This window comes from Gigantopelta aegis, chromosome 9, assembly GCF_016097555.1.
Source record: "Gigantopelta aegis isolate Gae_Host chromosome 9, Gae_host_genome, whole genome shotgun sequence".
NCBI lineage: Eukaryota > Metazoa > Mollusca > Gastropoda > Neomphalida > Peltospiridae > Gigantopelta > Gigantopelta aegis.
This window is the reverse complement of record NC_054707.1, coordinates 22533931-22556006: the sequence shown is the minus strand read 5'-3', so window position 1 is coordinate 22556006 and position 22076 is coordinate 22533931. Positions and strand designations below refer to the sequence as shown.

The 22076-nt window shown below is 40.5% G+C and overlaps 1 protein-coding gene across 1 annotated transcript; it reads left to right on the top strand.

Annotated features, from left to right (window-relative positions):
• The first annotated feature begins 1648 nt into the window (after positions 1 to 1648).
• LOC121381499 (axoneme-associated protein mst101(2)-like) lies at positions 1649 to 22043 on the top strand. The gene is made up of 3 exons (XM_041510820.1): positions 1649 to 1846; positions 1877 to 3782; positions 21838 to 22043. Exons 1-3 carry the CDS (start codon positions 1649 to 1651, stop codon positions 22041 to 22043), a joined length of 2310 nt encoding a protein of 769 aa, XP_041366754.1.
• The last annotated feature ends 33 nt before the right edge of the window (positions 22044 to 22076 follow it).

Genomic DNA, 22076 nt, shown 5'->3' with positions numbered 1-22076 from the left:
GCAAGGAATCTTTTATTTGCGCTTCCCACAGGCAGGATAGCACAAACCATGGCCTTTGTTGAACCAGTTATGGATCACTGGTCAGTGCACGTGGTTTACACCTACCCATTGAGCCTTGCGAAGCACTCACTCAGGATTTGGAGTCGGTATCTAGATTAAAAATAACATGCCTCGACTGGGATCCGAACCCAGTACCTACACGCCTGTAAACCGATGGCTAACCACGACGCCACCGAGGCCGGTCTATTTGTGGAGCAAGAATACGCTAATGGACTGACGAGGGACAGTCGTTCCCCTGACCCATTGCACCTTGGATGAGACTCTACAATTGAGGGGCAGTCCGCTCCGTATTTAGCAGGACACGGGTGAGAACAGTCATTCCTCCAAAAGCAGGGTCGAAGCTTGTGGCTGCTCCACAAATGATAGCACAATGAGATAGTAGTGGTGGTGTTATCTGTGAGGTAAATTTTTTTCTTTTTTTTAACCACATTAAAGTCCCAAACAAACAACAACAAAAAAACCTCCCAAAACAACCCCCCTCCCCCTCAAAAAAAAAATGCAAGACAAAAAACACACACACACAAACACACACACACACACACACACACACACACATACACACAAACACACACACACACACACACACACACGTACACACACACACACTCACACACAAACACACACACACACACACACACACACACACACACACACACACCATAAACCAAACAAAAACAACAAAACAACCACCAAACAACACTTACAATTAGAAAACACAAACCTTGAAAAAGGCACAGAAAAACCCCTGATACTTCATCTAACAATTAACCCTCTGTTCTGAACAAACAGCCCAGATAGCTGAAGTGTGTGCCCAGGACAGCGTGCTTGAACCTTAATTAAATTATAGGTCACGAAAATACGTATAAACAAATAAAGAATAAGATGAAACCGGACATCAGTGTTATAAACAACTGTTATGGCAGTAAGGAAAACATATTAGGTGCAAGCAAAGCTGAAAGACGGCAAACGCCGAAGGCTCTTAGCCCGTGGCGAAAGTTGTGTAGGCGGCCTTCACCAACGAAACTGACAAAACCTGGCGACCTGGTGCGGTAAAGTAGCCTATTTTAATACGTGAGCATGAATTATGAAAACGCAATCAGATAGAAAAAAATCATTTCTAAACTAATAGAGCACCTTTTTGGCTATTTTGTTTTCTGGTGGGGAAGGGAGACAGCTGTAAACACCTAGGGCCTATTTCACAAAACATCGTAAGTTTACGTCTGTGACTTAGCAGTTATACCAGGCATACATTCACACGTGTTTGGCATCTATTTCACGCAGAAACTTACATCATTACAGAAGATGGAACATTTTAACAGAAAATGAAATACATGTACTTTTAACTATATTTGTTGTACTATAATAGTAATAAAAATTGTAGTCTAGTCGTAGATTTACGTCTACGTGAAAAATTAGGCTTGCGATGTTTTGTGAAATTTGGCCCTGCACCATGCCAGTTATGTCGGCAAATTCAGTAGTAGTGCCTAGCACCATGTGATATTAACTGTACTTACTGGGAGAGGAACGAGAGCAGGGAACAGGGAGACAATGGGAAAGAAAGCAGAACCGATGAACAAAAAGCTGGTGCATGTGTATAGAATATGTGGACAAGGGTCACGTGGGCAAGGAGTACGTGGGCAAGGAACAGGTAAGCAAGGAGCAGAAGTGCAAAGAACAGGTGGGCAAGACGCACGGTGTGCAAGGAGCAGAAGTGCAAAGAACAGGTGGGCAAGACGCACGGTGTGCAAGGAGCAAGAGTGCAAAGAACAAGTGGGCAAGAAGCACGGTGTGCAAGGAGCAGAAGGGCAAATAACAGGTGGGAAAGAAGCACGGTGTGCAAGGAGCAGAAGTGCAAAGAACAGGTGGGCAAGACGCACGGTGTGCAAGGAGCAGAAGTGCAAAGAACAGGTGGGCAAGAAGCACGGTGTGCAAGGAGCAGAAGTGCAAAGAACAGGTGGGCAAGACGCACGGTGTGCAAGGAGCAGAAGTGCAAAGAACAGGTGGGCAAGAAGCACGGTGTGCAAGGAGCAGAAGTGCAAAGAACAGGTGGGCAAGAAGCACGGTGTGCAAGGAGCAGAAGTGCAAAGAACAGTGGGCAAGACGCACGGTGTGCAAGGAGCAGAAGTGCAAAGCACAGGTGGGCAAGAAGCACGGTGTGCAAGGAGCAGAAGTGCAAAGAACAGGTGGGCAAGACGCACGGTGTGCAAGGAGCAGAAGTGCAAAGAACAGGTGGGCAAGAAGCACGGTGTGCAAGGAGCAGAAGTGCAAAGAACAGGTGGGCAAGACGCACGGTGTGCAAGGAGCAGAAGTGCAAAGAACAGGTGGGCAAGAAGCACGGTGTGCAAGGAGCAGAAGTGCAAAGAACAGGTGGGCAAGAAGCACGGTGTGCAAGGAGCAGAAGTGCAAAGAACAGGTGGGCAAGAAGCACGGTGTGCAAGGAGCAGAAGTGCAAAGAACAAGTGGGCAAGAAGCACAGTGTGCAAGGAGCAGAAGTGCAAAGAACAGGTGGGCAAGAAGCACGGCGTGCAAGGAGCAGAAGTGCAAAGAACAGGTGGGCAAGAAGCACGGCGTGCAAGGAGCAGAAGTGCAAAGAACAGGTGGGCAAGAAGCACCAGCGTGCAAGGAGCAGAAGTGCAAAGAACAGGTGGGCAAGAAGCACGGTGTGCAAGGAGCAGAAGTGCAAAGAACAGGTGGGCAAGAAGCACGGTGTGCAAGGAGCAGAAGTGCAAAGAACAGGTGGGCAAGACGCACGGTGTGCAAGGAGCAGAAGTGCAAAGAACAAGTGGGCAAGAAGCACCAGTGTGCAAGGAGCAGAAGTGCAAAGAACAGGTGGGCAAGAAGCACGGTGTGCAAGGAACAGAAGTGCAAAGAACAGGTGGGCAAGACGCACGGTGTGCAAGGAGCAGAAGTGCAAAGAACAGGTGGGCAAGAAGCGGTGTGCAAGGAGCAGAAGTGCAAAGAACAGGTGGGCAAGACGCACGGTGCAAGGAGCAGAAGTGCAAAGAACAGGTGGGCAAGAAGCACGGTGTGGGAGCAGAAGTGCAAAGAACAGGTGGGCAAGAAGCACGGTGCAAGGAGCAGAAGTGCAAAGAACAGGTGGGCAAGACGCAAAGGAGCGAAGTGCAAAGAACAAGTGGGCAAGGCACCAGTGTGCAAGGAGCAGAAGTGCAAAGAACAGGTGGGCAAGAAGCACGGTGTGCAAGGAACAGAAGTGCAAAGAACAGGTGGGCAAGACGCACGGTGTGCAAGGAGCAGAAGTGCAAAGAACAGGTGGGCAAGAAGCACGGTGTGCAAGGAGCAGAAGTGCAAAGAACAGGTGGGCAAGACGCACGGTGTGCAAGGAGCAGAAGTGCAAAGAACAGGTGGGCAAGAAGCACGGTGTGCAAGGAGCAGAAGTGCAAAGAACAGGTGGGCAAGAAGCACGGTGTGCAAGGAGCAGAAGTGCAAAGAACAGGTGGGCAAGAAGCACGGTGTGCAAGGAGCAGAAGTGCAAAGAACAAGTGGGCAAGAAGCACAGTGTGCAAGGAGCAGAAGTGCAAAGAACAGGTGGGCAAGAAGCACGGTGTGCAAGGAGCAGAAGTGCAAAGAACAGGTTTGCAAGGAGCAGAAGTGCAAAGAACAGGTGGGCAAGACGCATGAGGTGTGCAAGGAGCAGAAGTGCAAAGAACAGGTGGGCAAGAAGCGTAGGGGGGAGGTGCAAGGAGCAGAAGTGCTAAGAACAGGTGGACAAGACGCGGGGGGGGGGGGTGTGCAAGGAGCACAAGTGCTAAGAACAGGTAGGCAAGAAGCGTGGGGGGGGGGGCGAGGTGCAAGGAGCAGAAGTGCAAAGAACAGGTGGACAAGACGCGGGGGGGGGGGGTGCAAGGAGCAGAAGTGCAAAGAACAGGTAGGCAAGAAGCGTGGGGGGGGGGTGGGGTGCAAGGAGCAGAAGTGCAAAGAACAGGTGGGCAAGGAGCGTGGGTGGTGGTGGTGCAAGGAGCAGAAGTGCAAAGAACAGGTGGGCAAGGAGCGGGGGGGGAGGGGGGCGTGCAAGGGGCAGAAGTGCAAAGAAGAGGTGGACAAGAAACGTGGTGGGCGCAAGGAGCAGAAGTGCAAAGAGCATACGGTAATTAATGAAAGAAGAGAAAAGGAGTATTTGTTCCATGGCACCTAAACACATCTTAAAACTGCGGCTGTTTAGTGTTGAACAAATCATTATTTTAACACCATACTGCGAGGGAAGAAATACACTGCAGCCACACAGGCTACTTCTACAGGGCAGGACATCACAAGGCCTTCGATATACAAGTCGTGGAGCACTTGTTGAGACGGTGAAAACGTTCTGGGTTCACTGACGGCACTAGATCCTACGATTTCACTGCACCAGACACGAGCGCCGAGACCTTAACGAAAAGAGGTTAAGTGATGAGTCACTCTCGAGATATTTTTATATCTTTATTTACGGAAACAGCCGAGGAAAAATGACAATAATAGCAGCGCCAGTGTGTCCTGCAGTATTACACCGAAAGAGGTGACAGAGGGAGAAATATCGCTCAGTCAGAAACACCTGAATGCACTCAAATGAAAACATCGGTGACTTGCCCTTAGTTATTTAGCTTGGTCTCATGCTCCAAAGTTACACTTTAGGGAAATGGTGGATGTCACGGGGAATCCTATAATACTCGTAACTGAATGAAACACGATTATCCAAATATCTCTCCTAACTGTATATCTATTAGATCTCTCTGTAACGAGCAGTTTAATACCCGCGTGGCTCGGCTCTAGGTATGATCAGAGATAAGATCTATATATAAAGTATATATAATATAGCACGTTAGTTCACTAGAAAACACAACAAAAACACAATACACTTTGGAATCTGTATTAATACTACGCTGACAAATGTACTGCCGCAGTAGTTAATTAACAACAACAATATAATAACAACCCAGAACTAATCATTTAATTTGTTAATCTCTAGGTGTCTAGTTTACACAATATTCTAATCACTTCACCGTGACACAACACCCACACGGGTGATAATTGAGAAACGCTGCCAGGGGAACTTAATTAATAAAGGAATTACAACTCTATTCCTAACTGGTTAATTTTTAATCAACCCTTACTACTCATTCAGTAACCTTGTAATACAGAATTAATACTGGTACCTATCACAATAAAGACAATAACATACAGTTTACCTAGGTCCTCTAGGATAGCTGGTTAAGCTTTAATAATTTTTAGAACAATGAATCCTACAGTTTACTTCGTCAGATTACCGGAAACACTGTCTAAATAATATTGGTATAATACAGTATTAAAATATTTAAAGTCACATCAATCACATCAAGGTTATACAACAGAGCAGAAATATATATTTACCAGTCCGGACGGACAACGTTCCCTGGGAGCCCTCCTATGTTTCTCCCTGATATCTCTAAAACCCTAGCTATTTATTATAAAACCCTAGCTATTTATTATAAAACCCGAATATCGCCTGGGGGCACAAGGCGGCACCGAATACCTACAAGTGATATATCCACAGCGACCAAGCCGGCATATTTTTCTTAGAAGCCTAGACTGGTCGTCGCTTAGTTCGCTAGAATCACGGTCGTAAAAACCGCACTCGCGGAGGTATTACGTAACTACTGGCCACATGGCCTCCGCACCTGGTCTGGGTGTGTATTGAAAACAGCACGACCACCGTCGCGCAGAGTTATTACGTAACAAAGTGCCCACCTGGGATTAAGTGCATATTGGAACTGCACACGGCCCTCTAAAACATTTAATATCGCCACAGGCGAAAACAAAATTAAGAGCATGTTCTGTCACAGCGGACTTCGGTTAATTATTTCTTTCATAAGAAAGGAAATGAATATCTGTTTAATAACAGCACCTCGACATTCGAGAATTTGCTGTCTAACATATGGTTATTCCAACACTTATGAGAGAGAGAGCGAGAGAGAGAGAGAGAGAGAGAGAGAGAGAGAGAGAGAGAGAGAGAGAGAGAGAGAGAGAGAGAGAGAGAGAGAGAGAGAGAGAGAGAGAGAGAGAGAGAGAGAGAGAGAGAGAGAGAGACAGACAGACAGACAGACAGACGACAGACAGACAGACAGACAGAGACAGAGAGATACAGAAGAGACAGAGACTGAGAGACAGACAGGGAGATATACAGAGAGACAGACAGAGAGAGAAAGAGAGACAGAGACAGACAGAGAGAGAGAGAGAGAGAGAGAGAGAGAGAGAGAGAGAGAGAGAGAGAGAGAGAGAGAGAGAGAGAGAGAGAGAGACAGACAGACAGACAGACAGACAGAGACAAAGAGACAGATACAGAAAGAAATCGAACATGAAATTACGGTTTGACTGATGCAATTATGATATTACTTATGCGATTACAGTGTGACTAATGATATTACGATAGCCTGTTGCAATTGCAATATGACTAATGCAAATATGTCATGACCTAAGCAATTACGACATAACAAATGCAATTACCATATGCCAAATGCTATTACAATACGACCAATGTAAATGGCAATTGCGATATAACAAATACAAATAGGATATGAATAATACTATTACGATACGAATACGGAAATTACGATATGATAAATGCATCTAGGATATGACTAATGCAATTTTTAAATGATTAATACCATTACGATAAGACCAACGCAATTATGATATAGCTATTGCAATTACTATATGGCTTTCAGCTCAAAGTCAATAAAGAAATTGAATTGCATTTACGATATAGCTATTGCAATTACAATATGACTAATGTAAGTATGGCATAACCAAAGCAATTACGACGTAACAAATGCGATTACCACATGGCAAATGCTATTACGATACAAATAATGCAATTACAATAAGACAAATGCAGTTACGATATGATCATGTAAATTGCAATTAACAAATACAAATACATTTTGAATATGAATAATGCAATTACTATATAATAAATGTAGCTACGATATGACTAATGCAATTTCAATATGATTAATGCCATTACGGTGGGACCAATGCAATTACCATATAACTATTGCAACAACTATATGAGTAAATGCATTTACGAAATAACTAATGCATTTACGGTACGACTGGTGCATTTACGGTATGACAAGTGCATTCACGGTATGACTGATGCAATAACGCTATGCCCTTTGCAAAGACGTTAGTGCTTTCATTCAAGACTACCTCATCAAGTCTTGGACGTTTGACCTAAACCCGGACCTTACGGCTAGTTGTCGCCCGAATTTTTCAAGACCAATCATAATCAAGAGTATATTTTGTGCTTCCGTGTTTTAATTATTCTTGGGCGCTGTGGGGCCTACTCCCGTATGCTGGAACATACCCATCAATTTTCTCTGCCAACAGTTTCCTGCAACGAAAGTAACCGCAGAATACCTCCGTGTGATAGAAGTAAGACAACTGTCACAGACCGCCAGCTTGTGACTCATAGGTTTCAGTTCTAATCCGTTTCTTTACAGAGAACTGGTGCATTGCAATTCATTGTTTTATCACAGGCTCATTCAGAAATAACCGTATCGGGGATGTGTATGTAATACTATGCATCAAATAAAATTAAATTGTTTGCAACAATCCAGAATCTACATGTAGAATTTCCTTGTTGTTAAGTCTACACACACATACACATACATGCACGCGCACACGCACGCATGCACACGCAACTTGGTGGAAAACTGTAATAAATCGTTTACTTGACTTCATGAGATCAGGGGCGAGACGTAGCCCAGTGGTAAAGCACTCGCTTGATGCGCGGTCGGTTTGGGATCGATCCCCGTCGGTGGGCCCATTGGGCTATTTCTCGCTCCAGCCAGTGCACCACGACTGGTACATCAAAGGCCGTGGTATGTGCTATCCTGTCTATGGGATGGTGCATACAAAAGATCCCTTGCTGCCAATCGAAAAGAGTAGCCCATGAAGTGGCGACAGCGGGTTTCCTCCTTCAATATATGTGTGGTCCTTAACCATATGTCTGAGTATGCCATATAACCGTAAATAAAATGTGTTGAGTGCGTCGTTAAATAAAAGATTTCCTTCATTCCTTCCTTCCTTCCTTCCTTCATGAGATTAGACCGCTGGAAGGATTTGTTTGTTTGTTTGTTTTGTTTAACGACGCCACTTGAGCATATTGATTTATTAATCATTGGCTATTAGATGTCAAACATTTGGTAATTTTTGACATATAGTCTAAGAGAAAACCCGCAACATTTTTGTTTCGATTAGCATCAAGAGATCTTTTATATGCACCATCCCACAGACAGGATAGCACATACCATGGCCTTTAATATACCAGTCGTGGTGCACTGGTTTGAACGAGAAATAGCCTAATGGGCCCACCGCCGACGGGGATCGATCCGAAACCGACCACACATCAACCGAGTGCTTTATCACTGGGCTATATTACGTCCACCCACCCCCAACCGCTGGAAGGAAAACATTATTAAGATTCTTTGACTTGCAATCTAGTTCCAGCTAGTGCACTACGACTGGTATATCAAAAGCCTGTCTGTGGGATGGTGCATATAAAAGATCCGTTGCTACTAATGGACATATGTAGTGGGTTTCCTCTCTGAGTCTACATATAAGAATTACGAATAAATCAATACGCTCTAGTGGTGTCGGTAAACAAAACAAACTCGCATTATGCATTACAATCCAAAGAGAAGTAAATGTGACGTCTTAAACGTTTCCTAAGGGGAACGTGCCAAATAAATATTAGATTGGTGAGGTCTGCTTTAAAAATCATTTACTACATTCAGACATATAATATGTATGCATTCTTTTCATCAACAAGTTTATTTTAAAACAAAAAAACAAACAAACAAACAAACAAAAAACAAACAAACAAACCCGCATATAAAATTAGCTTCAGTCCTGGGGTTTTTTTTCTATGCAGGGATGGGTGCTTGGAAACCATTTTTAAAAGACTTACACACTATTTTGTTTGAAGTAGGCGCAAGTTCCGATTAAAAGTAGATCTAAGGCAATTGCTAAGCTAAAAAAAACAAAGTCACGATCTAATTTTAAACAATTTTGAAAGCAAAATGTACTCGATAGAACACAACAATCCAAACCGAAATAAAAAAATAAATGTGTTTACATTACGTGCAACGTTTATTTTATTCATGAACATTTAGAACACCAAATAAAAAATGTCCTCGGGATGTACACTCGGTGCCCTGGCTGTACTGGCATTTTGAAAGCAAATGAGGTGGGTATAAAACCACACATTAGCTGAACGATACGTACGTAGGCTGGGTCTCTGGCATTCTCCAGAAAAGAGAACTTTGTGAATAAAACAAAGAGTGTTTGCAAGGACAAGGCAATAAAGTAAATCTTACCTATCCATCAACGTAACGGACGGACATATATAGTAACACGGCTATGGGACAGTGACGTATAGACAGATCATCGAGGGGCGGGATTTAGCGCAGTCGGTAGAAACGTTTACCTGGGACGCTCGTGTCCTTAGGATCGATCCTGCTCGGTTGACCATGATAAGATACAGAGAGTAAAGACCCATTTATCTGTATTGCAAATACATATGAAACGTATGGCGCAGTTTCCATATATACACAAACACATCAGTCAAGTCTGTTGAGCGATCCGGATATGGATACGGATACACATATGGAGACGCATATATGGAATCTTTTCAACCGATACAGAATTTTGCAGATTGTGCATTATGGGTTACATAATATATACGTATACGACTGTTGGAACGGAATATTAAACTCACAGTAGTCGGAAAGCAATACTAAGACATGTTAGGTAATATGAAACACTTTTTAATTTTAAGCGTAAGCATTTCAAGATTTACGACAACATTTGGTAGTACTTCTGTCTAGTCTTATCATGCACATAACGCCATTGACCGGCCTCGGTGGTGTTGTGGTTAAGTCATCGGACATAAGGCTGGTAGGTACTGGGTTCGTAGCCCGGTACCGGCTCCCACTCAGAGCGAGTTTTAACGACTCAATGAGTAGGTGTAAGACCACTACACCCTCTTTTCTCTAACTAATCACTAACCACTAACCACAAACAATTAACCCACTGTCCTGGACAGACATCCCACATAGCTGAGGTGTGTGCCCAGGACAGCGTGCTTGAAGTTTAATTGGATATAAGCACGAAAATAGGTTTAAAAGTAAATAACGCCATTGTGTTATGAAAAAGGTGAAATACAGAGTGATTCGAACTTCAGTGTTAACTATATCATGAATAAAATATTTAACCTATAAACTGGTACGTGCATATTGGCACATATTAGCACGCTTTAGTACTATTCCAAACCCTTGGTTTGTGCTATCCTGCCTGTGGGAAGCGCAAATAAAAGATTCCTTGCTGCTAATCGGAAAGAGTAGCCCATGAAGTGGCGACAGCCGGTTTCCTCTCAAAATCTGTTTGGTCCTTAACCATATATCTGACGCCATATAACCGTATATGAGATGAGTGCGTCGTTAAATAAAACATTTCTTTCTTTCTTTCTTTCTTGCATTAATACTGTGTCCAGCAAGGGCTCTATATGGATATATGCAAAACGTCATCAAAGGAGAATTAGGGATAGATTTCGCGACAACAAATCCGTTTAAAATGATACATGAAAAAAGTACATTGGTTTCTTAATCATCGGCTATTGCATGTCAAACATTTGGTAATTTTAACATATTGTCTTAGAGAGGAAACCAGCCACATTTTTTTCATTAGTAGCAAGGGACCTTTTATATGTACCATCCCATATACAGGACAGCACATACCACGGCCTTTAACCAGTTGTTGGAACGATAAAAAGCCTAATCGCGAATCGATCCCAGACGCATAGCAGACGAACGCATTGTCACTGGGCAACGTCCCACTTCAACATGATACATGATACAACAGTAATATTAAGGTATAAAGTATATAATCCAAGCATTACTGAATTGTGTGAAATGTTAGAAGATGATCTTAGCATACCGTTGCCTGTCTCTTCACGTGTAGGCCTAATTACAGCTCTACATTACTCCGCGATCAGTGGTTGGTTGTTAAAAGAAAGGAATATTCGTTTAACGACAATGTAATTAAAATTAGCTCCACTATTACATGTGGATCTAACAGCAACCCGTTGGAGCTCATGTCCAGTTGACCTTTCATTCGACCAATCAAGACCTTACTTGCAAAATCATGCCAGTGATTTGAAAAGAATTTGAAAATATTCGGGATTATGATTCGGGTGAATTACGAAGTATGCCGGAAACTAATTTCAATATAAAATTCGTTTCAAGACCAAAAAACCCAAACCGTGATGGTATAGCCATAAAATCTGTTTATACTAGTATACAATCCAGAGTTTATTACTACACTTTTCTCCCTGTTTTTTTTTTCAATGTTGAAATAGACCAACAAGTTCGCCTATTGCATAAACAGTCTCGCCCGATATTTTTAGAATTTGTATGCTCCCGAATAACGCTATAAAAGGCGAAGTGTAATTGGTTGATATTTAAATTGTTATTTATAGATGAAATATCACCTGGACATGGTTGTCCACGCAATGCTGTTAGACCAGTAGATCTAATTTTAATCAGATTGGTTTAACGATACCTCAGCATATTTTAAACTATCGCTATTAGGTGTCTAACACATGGTTATTTTGACTCTTATGTGAGAGGGAGAGGAGACATGCAGCTGTCACACACAATATTCCTTCCGAGAGGCACTAATGGATCTTTAATATGCACTTTATATAAGACAGTACATACCAGAGTAGTGGACGTACCAGTCGTGGGGTACTGGATGAGGTGGAGCGGGGGCGACTACATAGAGTGCGATCGATTCTGCGACCCATTGCAATTTAACACTGAACTACATCCCACCCGTTTGCTGCCAGAACATTGCAAGCATTTACTATACGACACCATTAGAGCACATTGATTAATTAATCATCGGCTATTGGATGTCAAACACTTGGTAATTCTGAGACGTAGTCATCAGAGAAAACCCGCTAAAAAAAAAATCCATTAGCAGCAAGGGATCTTTTATATGCACTTTCCACAGACAGGAAAGCACATACCACATCCTTTGACCAGTTGTGGGCATTTACTATGGAATGCAATGATGACAACAAGGGAATCTCCTTGTGGGAAAACATTCCAGTTTCAGGGCCCGTATGTTCGAAGCCATTTTAGCTACGACATATCGTAGCTAGTTAAGAGCAAAATACTAATGTCGTAGATTTAAGATACGACAGATTTTCGGGCAATATAAAATCCTGGCTACGCCAATGACGCAGATATGCATGTATTTCAACTCGATTAATAATCACCATTGTTTGTTTACATCTATAGTTTGTCCCATTCTCCTACAAAAATGTTTTTTGGTAAATAATTTCAGTTTCGTTTTACATAACAAAAAAAGTAAAAGTGTTTTGGAAATAAATTCCTTTTTTTTGTTTTACTATTTTTGTGTGCAGTTTAAAAAACAATCGCTTAGAAATAAATAATTTGTAGTAAATTTCATAGTATGAAAAAGGCGTTCCCTGTGTGAAGAACTATAGCTATAACTACCTACGTTAAACACTGTTGCCGTGACAGTGTTTATGAGAAGGTAAAAAAAAAAAAAAAAAAACCATTAAAAAAAAAAAAAAAACTATTTAGTAATAAAAAGTGCGTTACGTAATGTTGTTCAGTACACTCATCTCATGTAACGCTACATAACGTTTGTACATACATCCACCCACCCACCCCCCTCAAGCGTTACGTAATATTTCAATGGACCTAAGTTTGTCACACAACATATTTTACTATCTTAATAATGCACTATAAATATTATTTAATAAAATAATATTTTATTTATATAAACAAATCTTTACATCAGTTTTCATGTACCAGTAAGACATTTCAAATATTAAGTCTGTTTTTTATTATTGTAAATAGTGAAAATTTGTCAGTTAACTGCAGTAATATTTCTTTTATTTAGGTGCATATTACATTTCTCACTTGTGCCTTCTTCAACAATCCCTATCAGGCCCCATTATATCGATTGTTAAATTTTCTGAAATAGGTAGCGTTACAATCAAAGGTGACGGTTACAATGCACTGTTTTAAAGTTTTGACGGCAAAATATTTCGAGTTTACAAAACTGGGGAGCTGTATCTTCGTCGTTATCATGAGATAAGAAGTAATGCGCCATATTGGTTTCTAGTCTACGACAGCTAGAAACCTGTCGTAGGATCTACGATGAATTTACGATATTTTAGAGTTACGACAATTTCGAAAATACGCTACATTTGCCGCAGTCACTTACGACGGATTTACCACATATCGTGGCTAAGATGGCTTCCAAAATATGGCTCCAGTCTAGCTAAATACGTATGCCGCAAGCCAATGTTGTATGCGTTTCAGGTTACGCAACTAATTTATTGCTATGACTGCCTTAGTGATTACAACTGCTATCATAGCGAGCACGTAATGCGAAATTATTTACGAATATTTCGAGTTAGCAAGGCTCGGGTTGTCAGCTCTCGATATACTCGAACATAATGGGCCAAATTTACGTCGAGTGTTTGTCTCTTGCACGCCCCCCCCCCCCCCCCCCCGCGTGCTGTAACCTCACCGTGGTGCAGGGGTGTAACATTCTTTGAGAATGGCCAATACAGCACAAATTGAAATTTTGAGTAAAAGTAAGTATCTATCTGTGATATTTGTATTTTTGCACAGTTCTTTACACTGTTTTTATTTGAATCTTGAATTTTTGTATTGATGTTGATCATCACCTTATTTGTTTGCATAACCATAGTTTGACACCCAATAGCCGATGTGTTCTTCGTGCTGGGGTGTCGTTAAACATTCATTCATTCATTCACTCTTGCACGCGTGTTTAAACGCTACTCACGGTTAAACTGAATTTATACAAACTTACACGTCCGTTTAAATACACACATGCGCGTTTAATAAATTTACACGCGAAAAAACGGATTTGATAAATTCTGCCCAAGGTGTTTAAATATTCAACCTGCTACCTATTAACTTTTAAATACATGCATATTTGTGTGAAAAAATATTTAGAAATTTTTCTCTTTCCACAAGAAATACAGGAACCCTATTCGAGTGGTGCGGGGCGACATGGCTTGTGTTTCGTCTTCCGTGTTTCATGTATGTACGTTTGTTTATTTACTCAAGGTTCTTGGATATGTCTTTTAATGCAATCTACGGACATACTTTTGCGTAGTCCTTTTCAAATCTTTCGCTGAACAGATAGTTCTGGGACTGATATTGTTCCATGAGCTAAATAATATGTATAAGTCTTCTTTGCATCTAATATGCAAAGGTTATCTTCAAAACAGGGGGCGATTTCACAATTGTTTGCGACTAGAAGTTATAACGGTCGTACGTTGACATGTGTCTGACATTTAGGTAATGCAAAAAATTACATAATTACGGATGATGGATTACTTTAAGGACAAAAGAAAATGAAATATGTATACGTCAAACTATTTGTTGTGGTATTAATAGTAATACGAATTGCAATTTTGCCGTAGATTTATGCCTATATGCAAAACTAGGCTTACGACCTTTTGTGAACGATGTCTAGAGTGTGGGGCACAGTCCCTAGCTGGTGTGTGTGTGGGGCGTGGGGGTGGGGGTGGGGTGGGTGGGGGTGGGGGGCAGATTTAAAAAAAACTATTCTCCTGAAGTAGAGGGAAGCACAGTCCCCCCCCCCCCCCCCGCCCGTTCCTACGGGCCAGTCAAATAATTATCAAAACAAAGGAGCTATTACAATATTACAAACTCGTATTTCTGTACGAAACAAAATCCAAACAAGTATTTGAATTTCGACGGAGCCATGGATGTTACACATGCACCTTAATTCATTGTAAATAAACACTCCTTTTTTTTTTTTTTTTTTTTTTTTTTTTTTTTTGTGGGGGTTTTTGTGTTTTGTTTTTTTACTCCAGAGATGTTAAACTACTACTGATGACATGCCTACATGGAGACATGTCATTCATCTAACAGATGATAAATCTGCCTTTTTGCCGAGTTTGTTTATGAATCTGCCTGTTGAACCAATGAGGACACTTAAGTATGGTCTACACAGTGTGTTTTTGCCGCGGACCTAGTAATAAACGTCATGGTGTTTATCACGTGTCATCGTTTGACTGGTGTGGGCCAGTTACTGTGCTGTAGCCAGTGGGTATACGAATGACATTACCAATAAATCCCAAGTCAATACCGTGTTGATAAACAAAACGAAAACAGGCGTTAATAAGGAAATTAATGTATTGTATCCAATCCCTCGGACATGGGCCATAATATAACATTTTGCCCCCAGGGGCCTTCTATAGATCTTTTGTACAGCGCTCTCCCGAGATGGGGCGGGGAAAGGCGCACGTAGCCCAGTGGTAAAGCGCTCGCTTGATGCGCGGTCGATCTGGGATCGATCCCTGTCGGTGGGCCCATTGGGCTATTTCTCGTTCCAGCCAGTGCACCACGACTCGTAAATCAAAGTCTGTGGTATGTGTTATCCTGTCTGTGGGATGGTGCATATAAAGGACCCTTTGTTACTAACGGAAAAAAAGTAGCGGGTTTCCTCTCTAAGACTTATATGTCAAAATTATCAAATGTTTGACATCCGATAGCCGATGATTAATAAATCAATGTGCTCTAGTAGTAGTGTTGTTAAACAAAACAGACAAACAAAAATCTCTCGAGATGCGTGGATCGCAGGATCGATCGCCGTCAATAGACTCGGAGTTTATCCCGACCTAGTCAGCGTCTCACGGGTGGGGCATCAAATGCCATGGTCGGTACTTTCCGTCCTATGAAAAGATCTCTTGCTGCTTTCTGCAAGTTTTTAGTCTGTGTGGCGGTAGCGGGCTTGCTACAAGACTCGAAATAAAGTTTTAAAAGTTAAAGGTCGTTTTGTTTAACGACACCACTAGAGCACATAAGTAATTTTGACGAATAGTCTTAAAGATAAAACCCGATATATTTGGTAATTTTGACGATATAGTCTTAAAGAGGAAACCTGATACATTTTTTTTTTTAGTAGTAGCAAGGAATCTTTAATATGCACCATCCCACAGACAGGATAGCACATACCACAACCTTTGATATACCATTGGTGAAATGTCGAAATAAAGTGTCATTATACAAATATTTATACTTCATACAGTGGTATGTCGTATCTGTTTTAAACCGTGATTAGCTTTTTTTTGTTCCGAATAACACGATTCTTCTTCTTCTTTTGGAGTAGTAAGTTTTTTGTACATATTTGACTGAACATTTGAGTCGATATTTGGTTAACTCGGTATTTTTATATTGTACCCACGATATCGACATAACGGTGCTCGACTGTAGTCACAGTTGAAACAGCCAAGATTGGGGTTTCATAAACATTAATGAAAACATTGGAAGATTTGATATAGTTTTAACTTATGTGCAAAAAAAAAAGAAGAAGAAAAAAAAAAAAAATGAAATTCAACTAAATATTTGCAAACTTAAAAAGAGATATATTTAATGTATTAATGTAATATATATTACCATAAAATTATTATATTATATAAAAAATATTGCATTTTAAACACTAACTGCTTTTTCTCTATAGTTTCTTGATAAAATATTGTGGTTTGATGACATCATTGCTTCATGAATATTGTCTGACATCATTGCTATATATGAATATTGTCTAACGTCATTGCTACATGAATATTTTTACATTAATTACATCTATAAGGGATAGGGCGTTAGTATGGTCGTGTGCACGATCGTCAATCCCAAAGTACTTTACAAATATTGGAAATAAATTTTGTTCAGAAAAAACCCCTATATTATAACACACCCCGAAATGATATCCCTACACAATCAGTGGCCACAGTAATTCAACTTTTCCGTATAGACCCGCCATTTCCGTGCTGCACCAACACTTCCCTATTGAACCCTCGTCTTGTTTGAATGACGTGTGTTACTTCCTATATGTTAGACAGAAATAATTAATTTTTAAAAAGGACACCATGACCCATTTTAACACATGCAGTTCACCGAGTGACGAAACCAGAGAAACCATGGTGCGTAATAGATGGGTAAAACTACATTAGATCCTCAGTAATTGACTGACATTAAGTAATGATTCCTAGATATTAATTAAATTAAGATTTTTTATATGTACGTTTCAGATATGCAATTCAAAGTTTGTTTTGTTTAACGACACCACTAGAGCACACTGATTAATGAATCATCGGCTATTGCATGTCAAACATTTGGTAATTCTGACTCGTAGTCGTCAGAGGAAACCCGCAACATTTTTTTCGAATACAGCGAGGAATCTTTTATATGGACTTTTCCACAGACAGGAAAGCACATACCACGGCCTTTGAACAGTTGTGGTGCACTGGTTGAAACGAGAGAAAAACCCAATCAGTTGAATGGATCCACCGAGGTGGTTCGATCCTGCGACGCAAGCACCTCAAGCGAGTAGCCTACTCAACCGACTGAGCTAAATCCCGTCTCATGCAATTCAAATGTACCCATCCTTTATAACGGTGTTGTAATAATCTAGATATCCTAAGAGAGGCACGTAGGTGGTACACATCAACAGAATTAATGTTATCACCACTAGAAGTTGAAACGAAACAATTAATTCGTTAAAGTGCAAATTAAATAGCCTGGACATTAACGCTGAATTTGTTCACTCGAAACAACCACATTATTATCGCACTAAAGATAAGTACATCACTGTACAATGAATGAATGAATGAATGAATGAATGAATGTTTAATGACACCCCAGGCTATTGGGTGTCAAACTATGGTAATGCAAATAAATAAAGTGATGTTCAACATCAGTATAATAATTCAAGACGTAAACAAAAACAGTGTAAAGAACTGTGCAAAAACACAAATATCACAGAATTTTACGGATACTGAATTTTACTCAAAACTTCAATTTTGTGCTGTATTGGCCATTCTTAAAGAGAATGTTACACCCCTGCACCACGGTGAGGTTACAGCACACGCAGGGGCTCTCTGTACAAGACATGGCAAGACATTAAATGGATATTTTTTTGGACGACATCTTAGCACATTTTAAACTACGACAGCATTTATGTCTACATTGGCTGCATCAACACGTCGTCGAAACAAAGAATGGCTATATATCTAACCATAACACATTATTTCACTCGTTCGTTGTGTAAATTAACATGGTCCATGATTTTTTTTTCTGGGCAGTTTTCGCCTCTGCGATATTTGTCAAGTTATCTCACACCTGTTTAATCCAATTCCATCGTATGTCATTTATCATAGGACGGAATCCATAGATATATGCCCGGCTTTCCGACATGGCCCACCGAAATTAATTAAAAGTTAAAGTTTATTTTCTATAACGACACCACTAGAGTCCATTGATTTAATAATCATTGGATGTCAAACATTTGGTAATTTAGACATATAATCTTGAAAAGGAAACCCGCTACATTTTTCTATTAGTAGCAAGGGACACCCGCTACATGTTTTCCTAATGCAGCAAAGATGCGGGGAAAGACACTGACTGGCAATTCCTGCTGTACATACCATTACTGGTTACGATACCAACATCAATTTTTTGTGCAAAAGGGATAACTGATGGTTTTGAATATCCCCAAAGCAACACTGAGACTACCTTAAAATGTGTTTTAACTCTTGGAATTTCAGCAGAAGTTAATGATGATACATTTAAGTCGTTAGTATCTCATACATCCTTTGTAAAGGTGCAAGTATGAATATCACAATTAAACCGTAATATGAGGAATGTCTGGAAACGTTTAGTTCCAAAACCAAGGATGATATTAACATTGAACGACAGTAGAGTATACGCAAGTCTTCTCCACCACACAGCGATTCCATGAGAATGTCCATCAAGAGAAGCTGAAATTGCCAAGCTGTTGTTTGGTATCAGTCATACCAGACAGTCCAGGCTATTCTCCAACCAGATGTACAATTTCAGAAGGAACTCTGAAGATGAAGTGGATGGCTTGTGATCTGATACCATGAGAGATGGTGGACATATTGATGGAGGAATGAGAAATTATTGTGAACATGACAGACATCATATTTGAATCGGATGATAAGATTGAAGGACATGAATGAAAGTCAAGACTTTCCAAGTGCTAGTTATTGTTAATGTCAATAGTCGATGTCGAAGCCAATTGTATACAACTGAGCATAAGTTGAGCACATTGTAAATAGAAATGTACGTCTAAACGAATTACAAACATAGGCTAGTGTAAGAGTAGAGAATAACATCTTAACAATATCTATGCACATTGTATAGGCTAAATACACTGAATCATGTTTGAATACTAGTGCCGCCATATGCTAAATACAGTGCAATTTTTAATAATAATAATATATTCAGGTAGTCCCAAGTATAGAAATTAATGAATTTTATGCGTGGGTACCACTACTCAAACTACCATATCTTTTTTATATATTCAAAATGATATATAATGAGGTATCCAAAAATACTTGTCTACAAAAATCCCTTGGGGGGGGGGGGGGGGGGGGGGGGGTGGTTCAGTATCTGGCCCGTAGCTATTTCTCTCTTTTAGCTCTGAAAGGAAGAATGAAAAACAGAATCATTAAAAATACTCTGATTTAACACTATGGCGTACACGGTCTCAGTTTTAGGTTCGCCGGAAAGACTGATGTGAAGTGTCGGGCGGCCCAGGCGTAGGACCGGTAAAACTGTCACCTCAGCGCGAATACCACAACGACATCAGCATATTGACAAATTAACGAGAAAAACCGCAAACATGCTACATTTAGCACGACAAGATATTAGTATGGTAATACTGTCGTATGTCGTAACAAAATATCATTTGTTTAAAGTTTGTTTTGTTTAACGACACCACTAGAGCACATTGTTTATTAATCATCGGCTATTAGATGTGAAACATTTGGTAATATTGACAAATAATGTTAGAGAGGAAACCCGCTACATTTTTTCCATTAGTAGCAAGGGATCTTTAATAAGCACCATCCCACAGACAGGATAGCACATACCGCGGCCTTTGATATACCAGTCGTTGTGCAATAGCCCAATGGGTCCCCTGATGGGGATCGATCTTAGACCAACTGCGCATCGGGTGAGCGCTTTACCACTGGGCTACGTCCTGTCCTCGTTTGTCGTAACAATATCATTTATTTAATGGTTGTTACTTCATTTATCACCTGCGATGGATGTTAAAAAAGGAAATTTATCTTCTAGCTCCAACCATCCATAAAATAAGTTAGCATTAAATGCATGAAACTATTTTGTTTCCGTTCTAACCAGTGCGCCACGGCTGGTATATCAAAGATTGTGGCATGTACTACTATGCTTGTGGGAAGTGCATATGAAAGGTTATGGACCGAATTTACGAAACCTGTTTTTCTTAAACGCAGGTGTTCAAGCATTGTAAGTGTATGTAAATGTATGTAGTTACACGCGTGTAAGACATAAACAGTCTTTGTAAATTCGGCTCTAATTTGTGTTTCTAATGTAGCAATAACCCTTCTGTTAGGCACTAAATCATCATGGTATTAATGTTAGAAGGTGCTGAGGTGTCGGTAAACACATTTCTTTCCTGACCGTGACACTAAATTCGCTAGACCTGCGACACAAAAAGATATTAAAAAATCTTCGTAATAATTTGTAAAAGTTTGTTTTTGTTTAACGACACCACTAGAGCACATTGATTTATTAATCATCGGCTATTGGATGTCAAAAATTTGGTAATTCTGACATATAGTCTTAGAGATGAAATCCGATAAATTTTTTCTATTAATAGCAAGAGATCTTTTATAAATTATGCATCATCCCACCGACAGGATAACACATACCACGGCCTTTGATATACCAGTCGTGGTGCATTGGCTAGAACGAAAAATAGCCCAATGGGTCCACCGACGGGGATCGATCCCACACCGACCGCGCATCATGCGAGTGCTTTACCACTAGTAATTTCGAAGACAGGGAGGGGAGTTAAAGATGCATACATTATAAAAGAAGAGGACATATTTATTACATGGGGGCAGGGTCTAGCTAAGTCGATGGAACGCTCGCATGAGGTGCTTAGATTTTAGAGTCGAAATCCCTCGGTGGTGCTATTTTCGGGGGAGGGGGGGTCATCGCAACTAGAGCCAAACGTTTGGTATATCAAAGGCTGTGGTATGTGCATATAAATGACTCGTTGATGCTTATAGACACATGTAGCTGGTCCCCTCTGACTACCAAATTTATGACATCCAATAGTCAATTGATAAATAAATGGGCTTTAGTCTTTAAACAAAAGAAACTTTAACTTATTTATTATATGAGTTTATTGTGTGCAAGACTATATAGCACGCAACATCATCATATATTCATGTGTAAAAAAAGCAAAAAAACCACAAAAAACAAACAAATAAAACCACCCCAAAAGTAAATAAAAAAGAAATAAACCTAACCACCAACCCCCCCCCCTCAAGAAAACCAAAACCCCCCCAAAACAACAACAAACAAACAACAAACAAAACAGACAAATTAAAAAAAAAAAAATCCCAACCAAGTACTATAAATAAGAAATAAATAAACCGTTTTAAGTCCGTTTCTGTTACATAAATAGTTCGTATGTCTGTTTTAATTGAATACGTTCTTTAAAGCATGTCTACTGCGAATGAAAAAAAGAAAAGAAAAGAAAAAAAGATCAAGATCTAGATCTTGTTTAACTGGTATTAATTTCTTGTTTCTGTTGCTCCTTACTTACGCAGGTAATTATTTATTCTCCTTTTAGACCGAGTCATCAGAAACGCATTAAGAAATTCAATTTTGCGCAAGAAACACCTCACGGAAATGTCAAATTTTGGGTCGTCTCCCTTACTCTGTACATCGTTTGGCTATCCCGAGATTGGATTTCCGGGTCGGGGCCGGGCTGTGGACACTGACACTGGCCAGGCCGCAGCTATTAACATTACGAGAGGTCAGGATGTAACGCGGTGATACGGCTCTCATGTAGAACATTAGCTGAAGGTG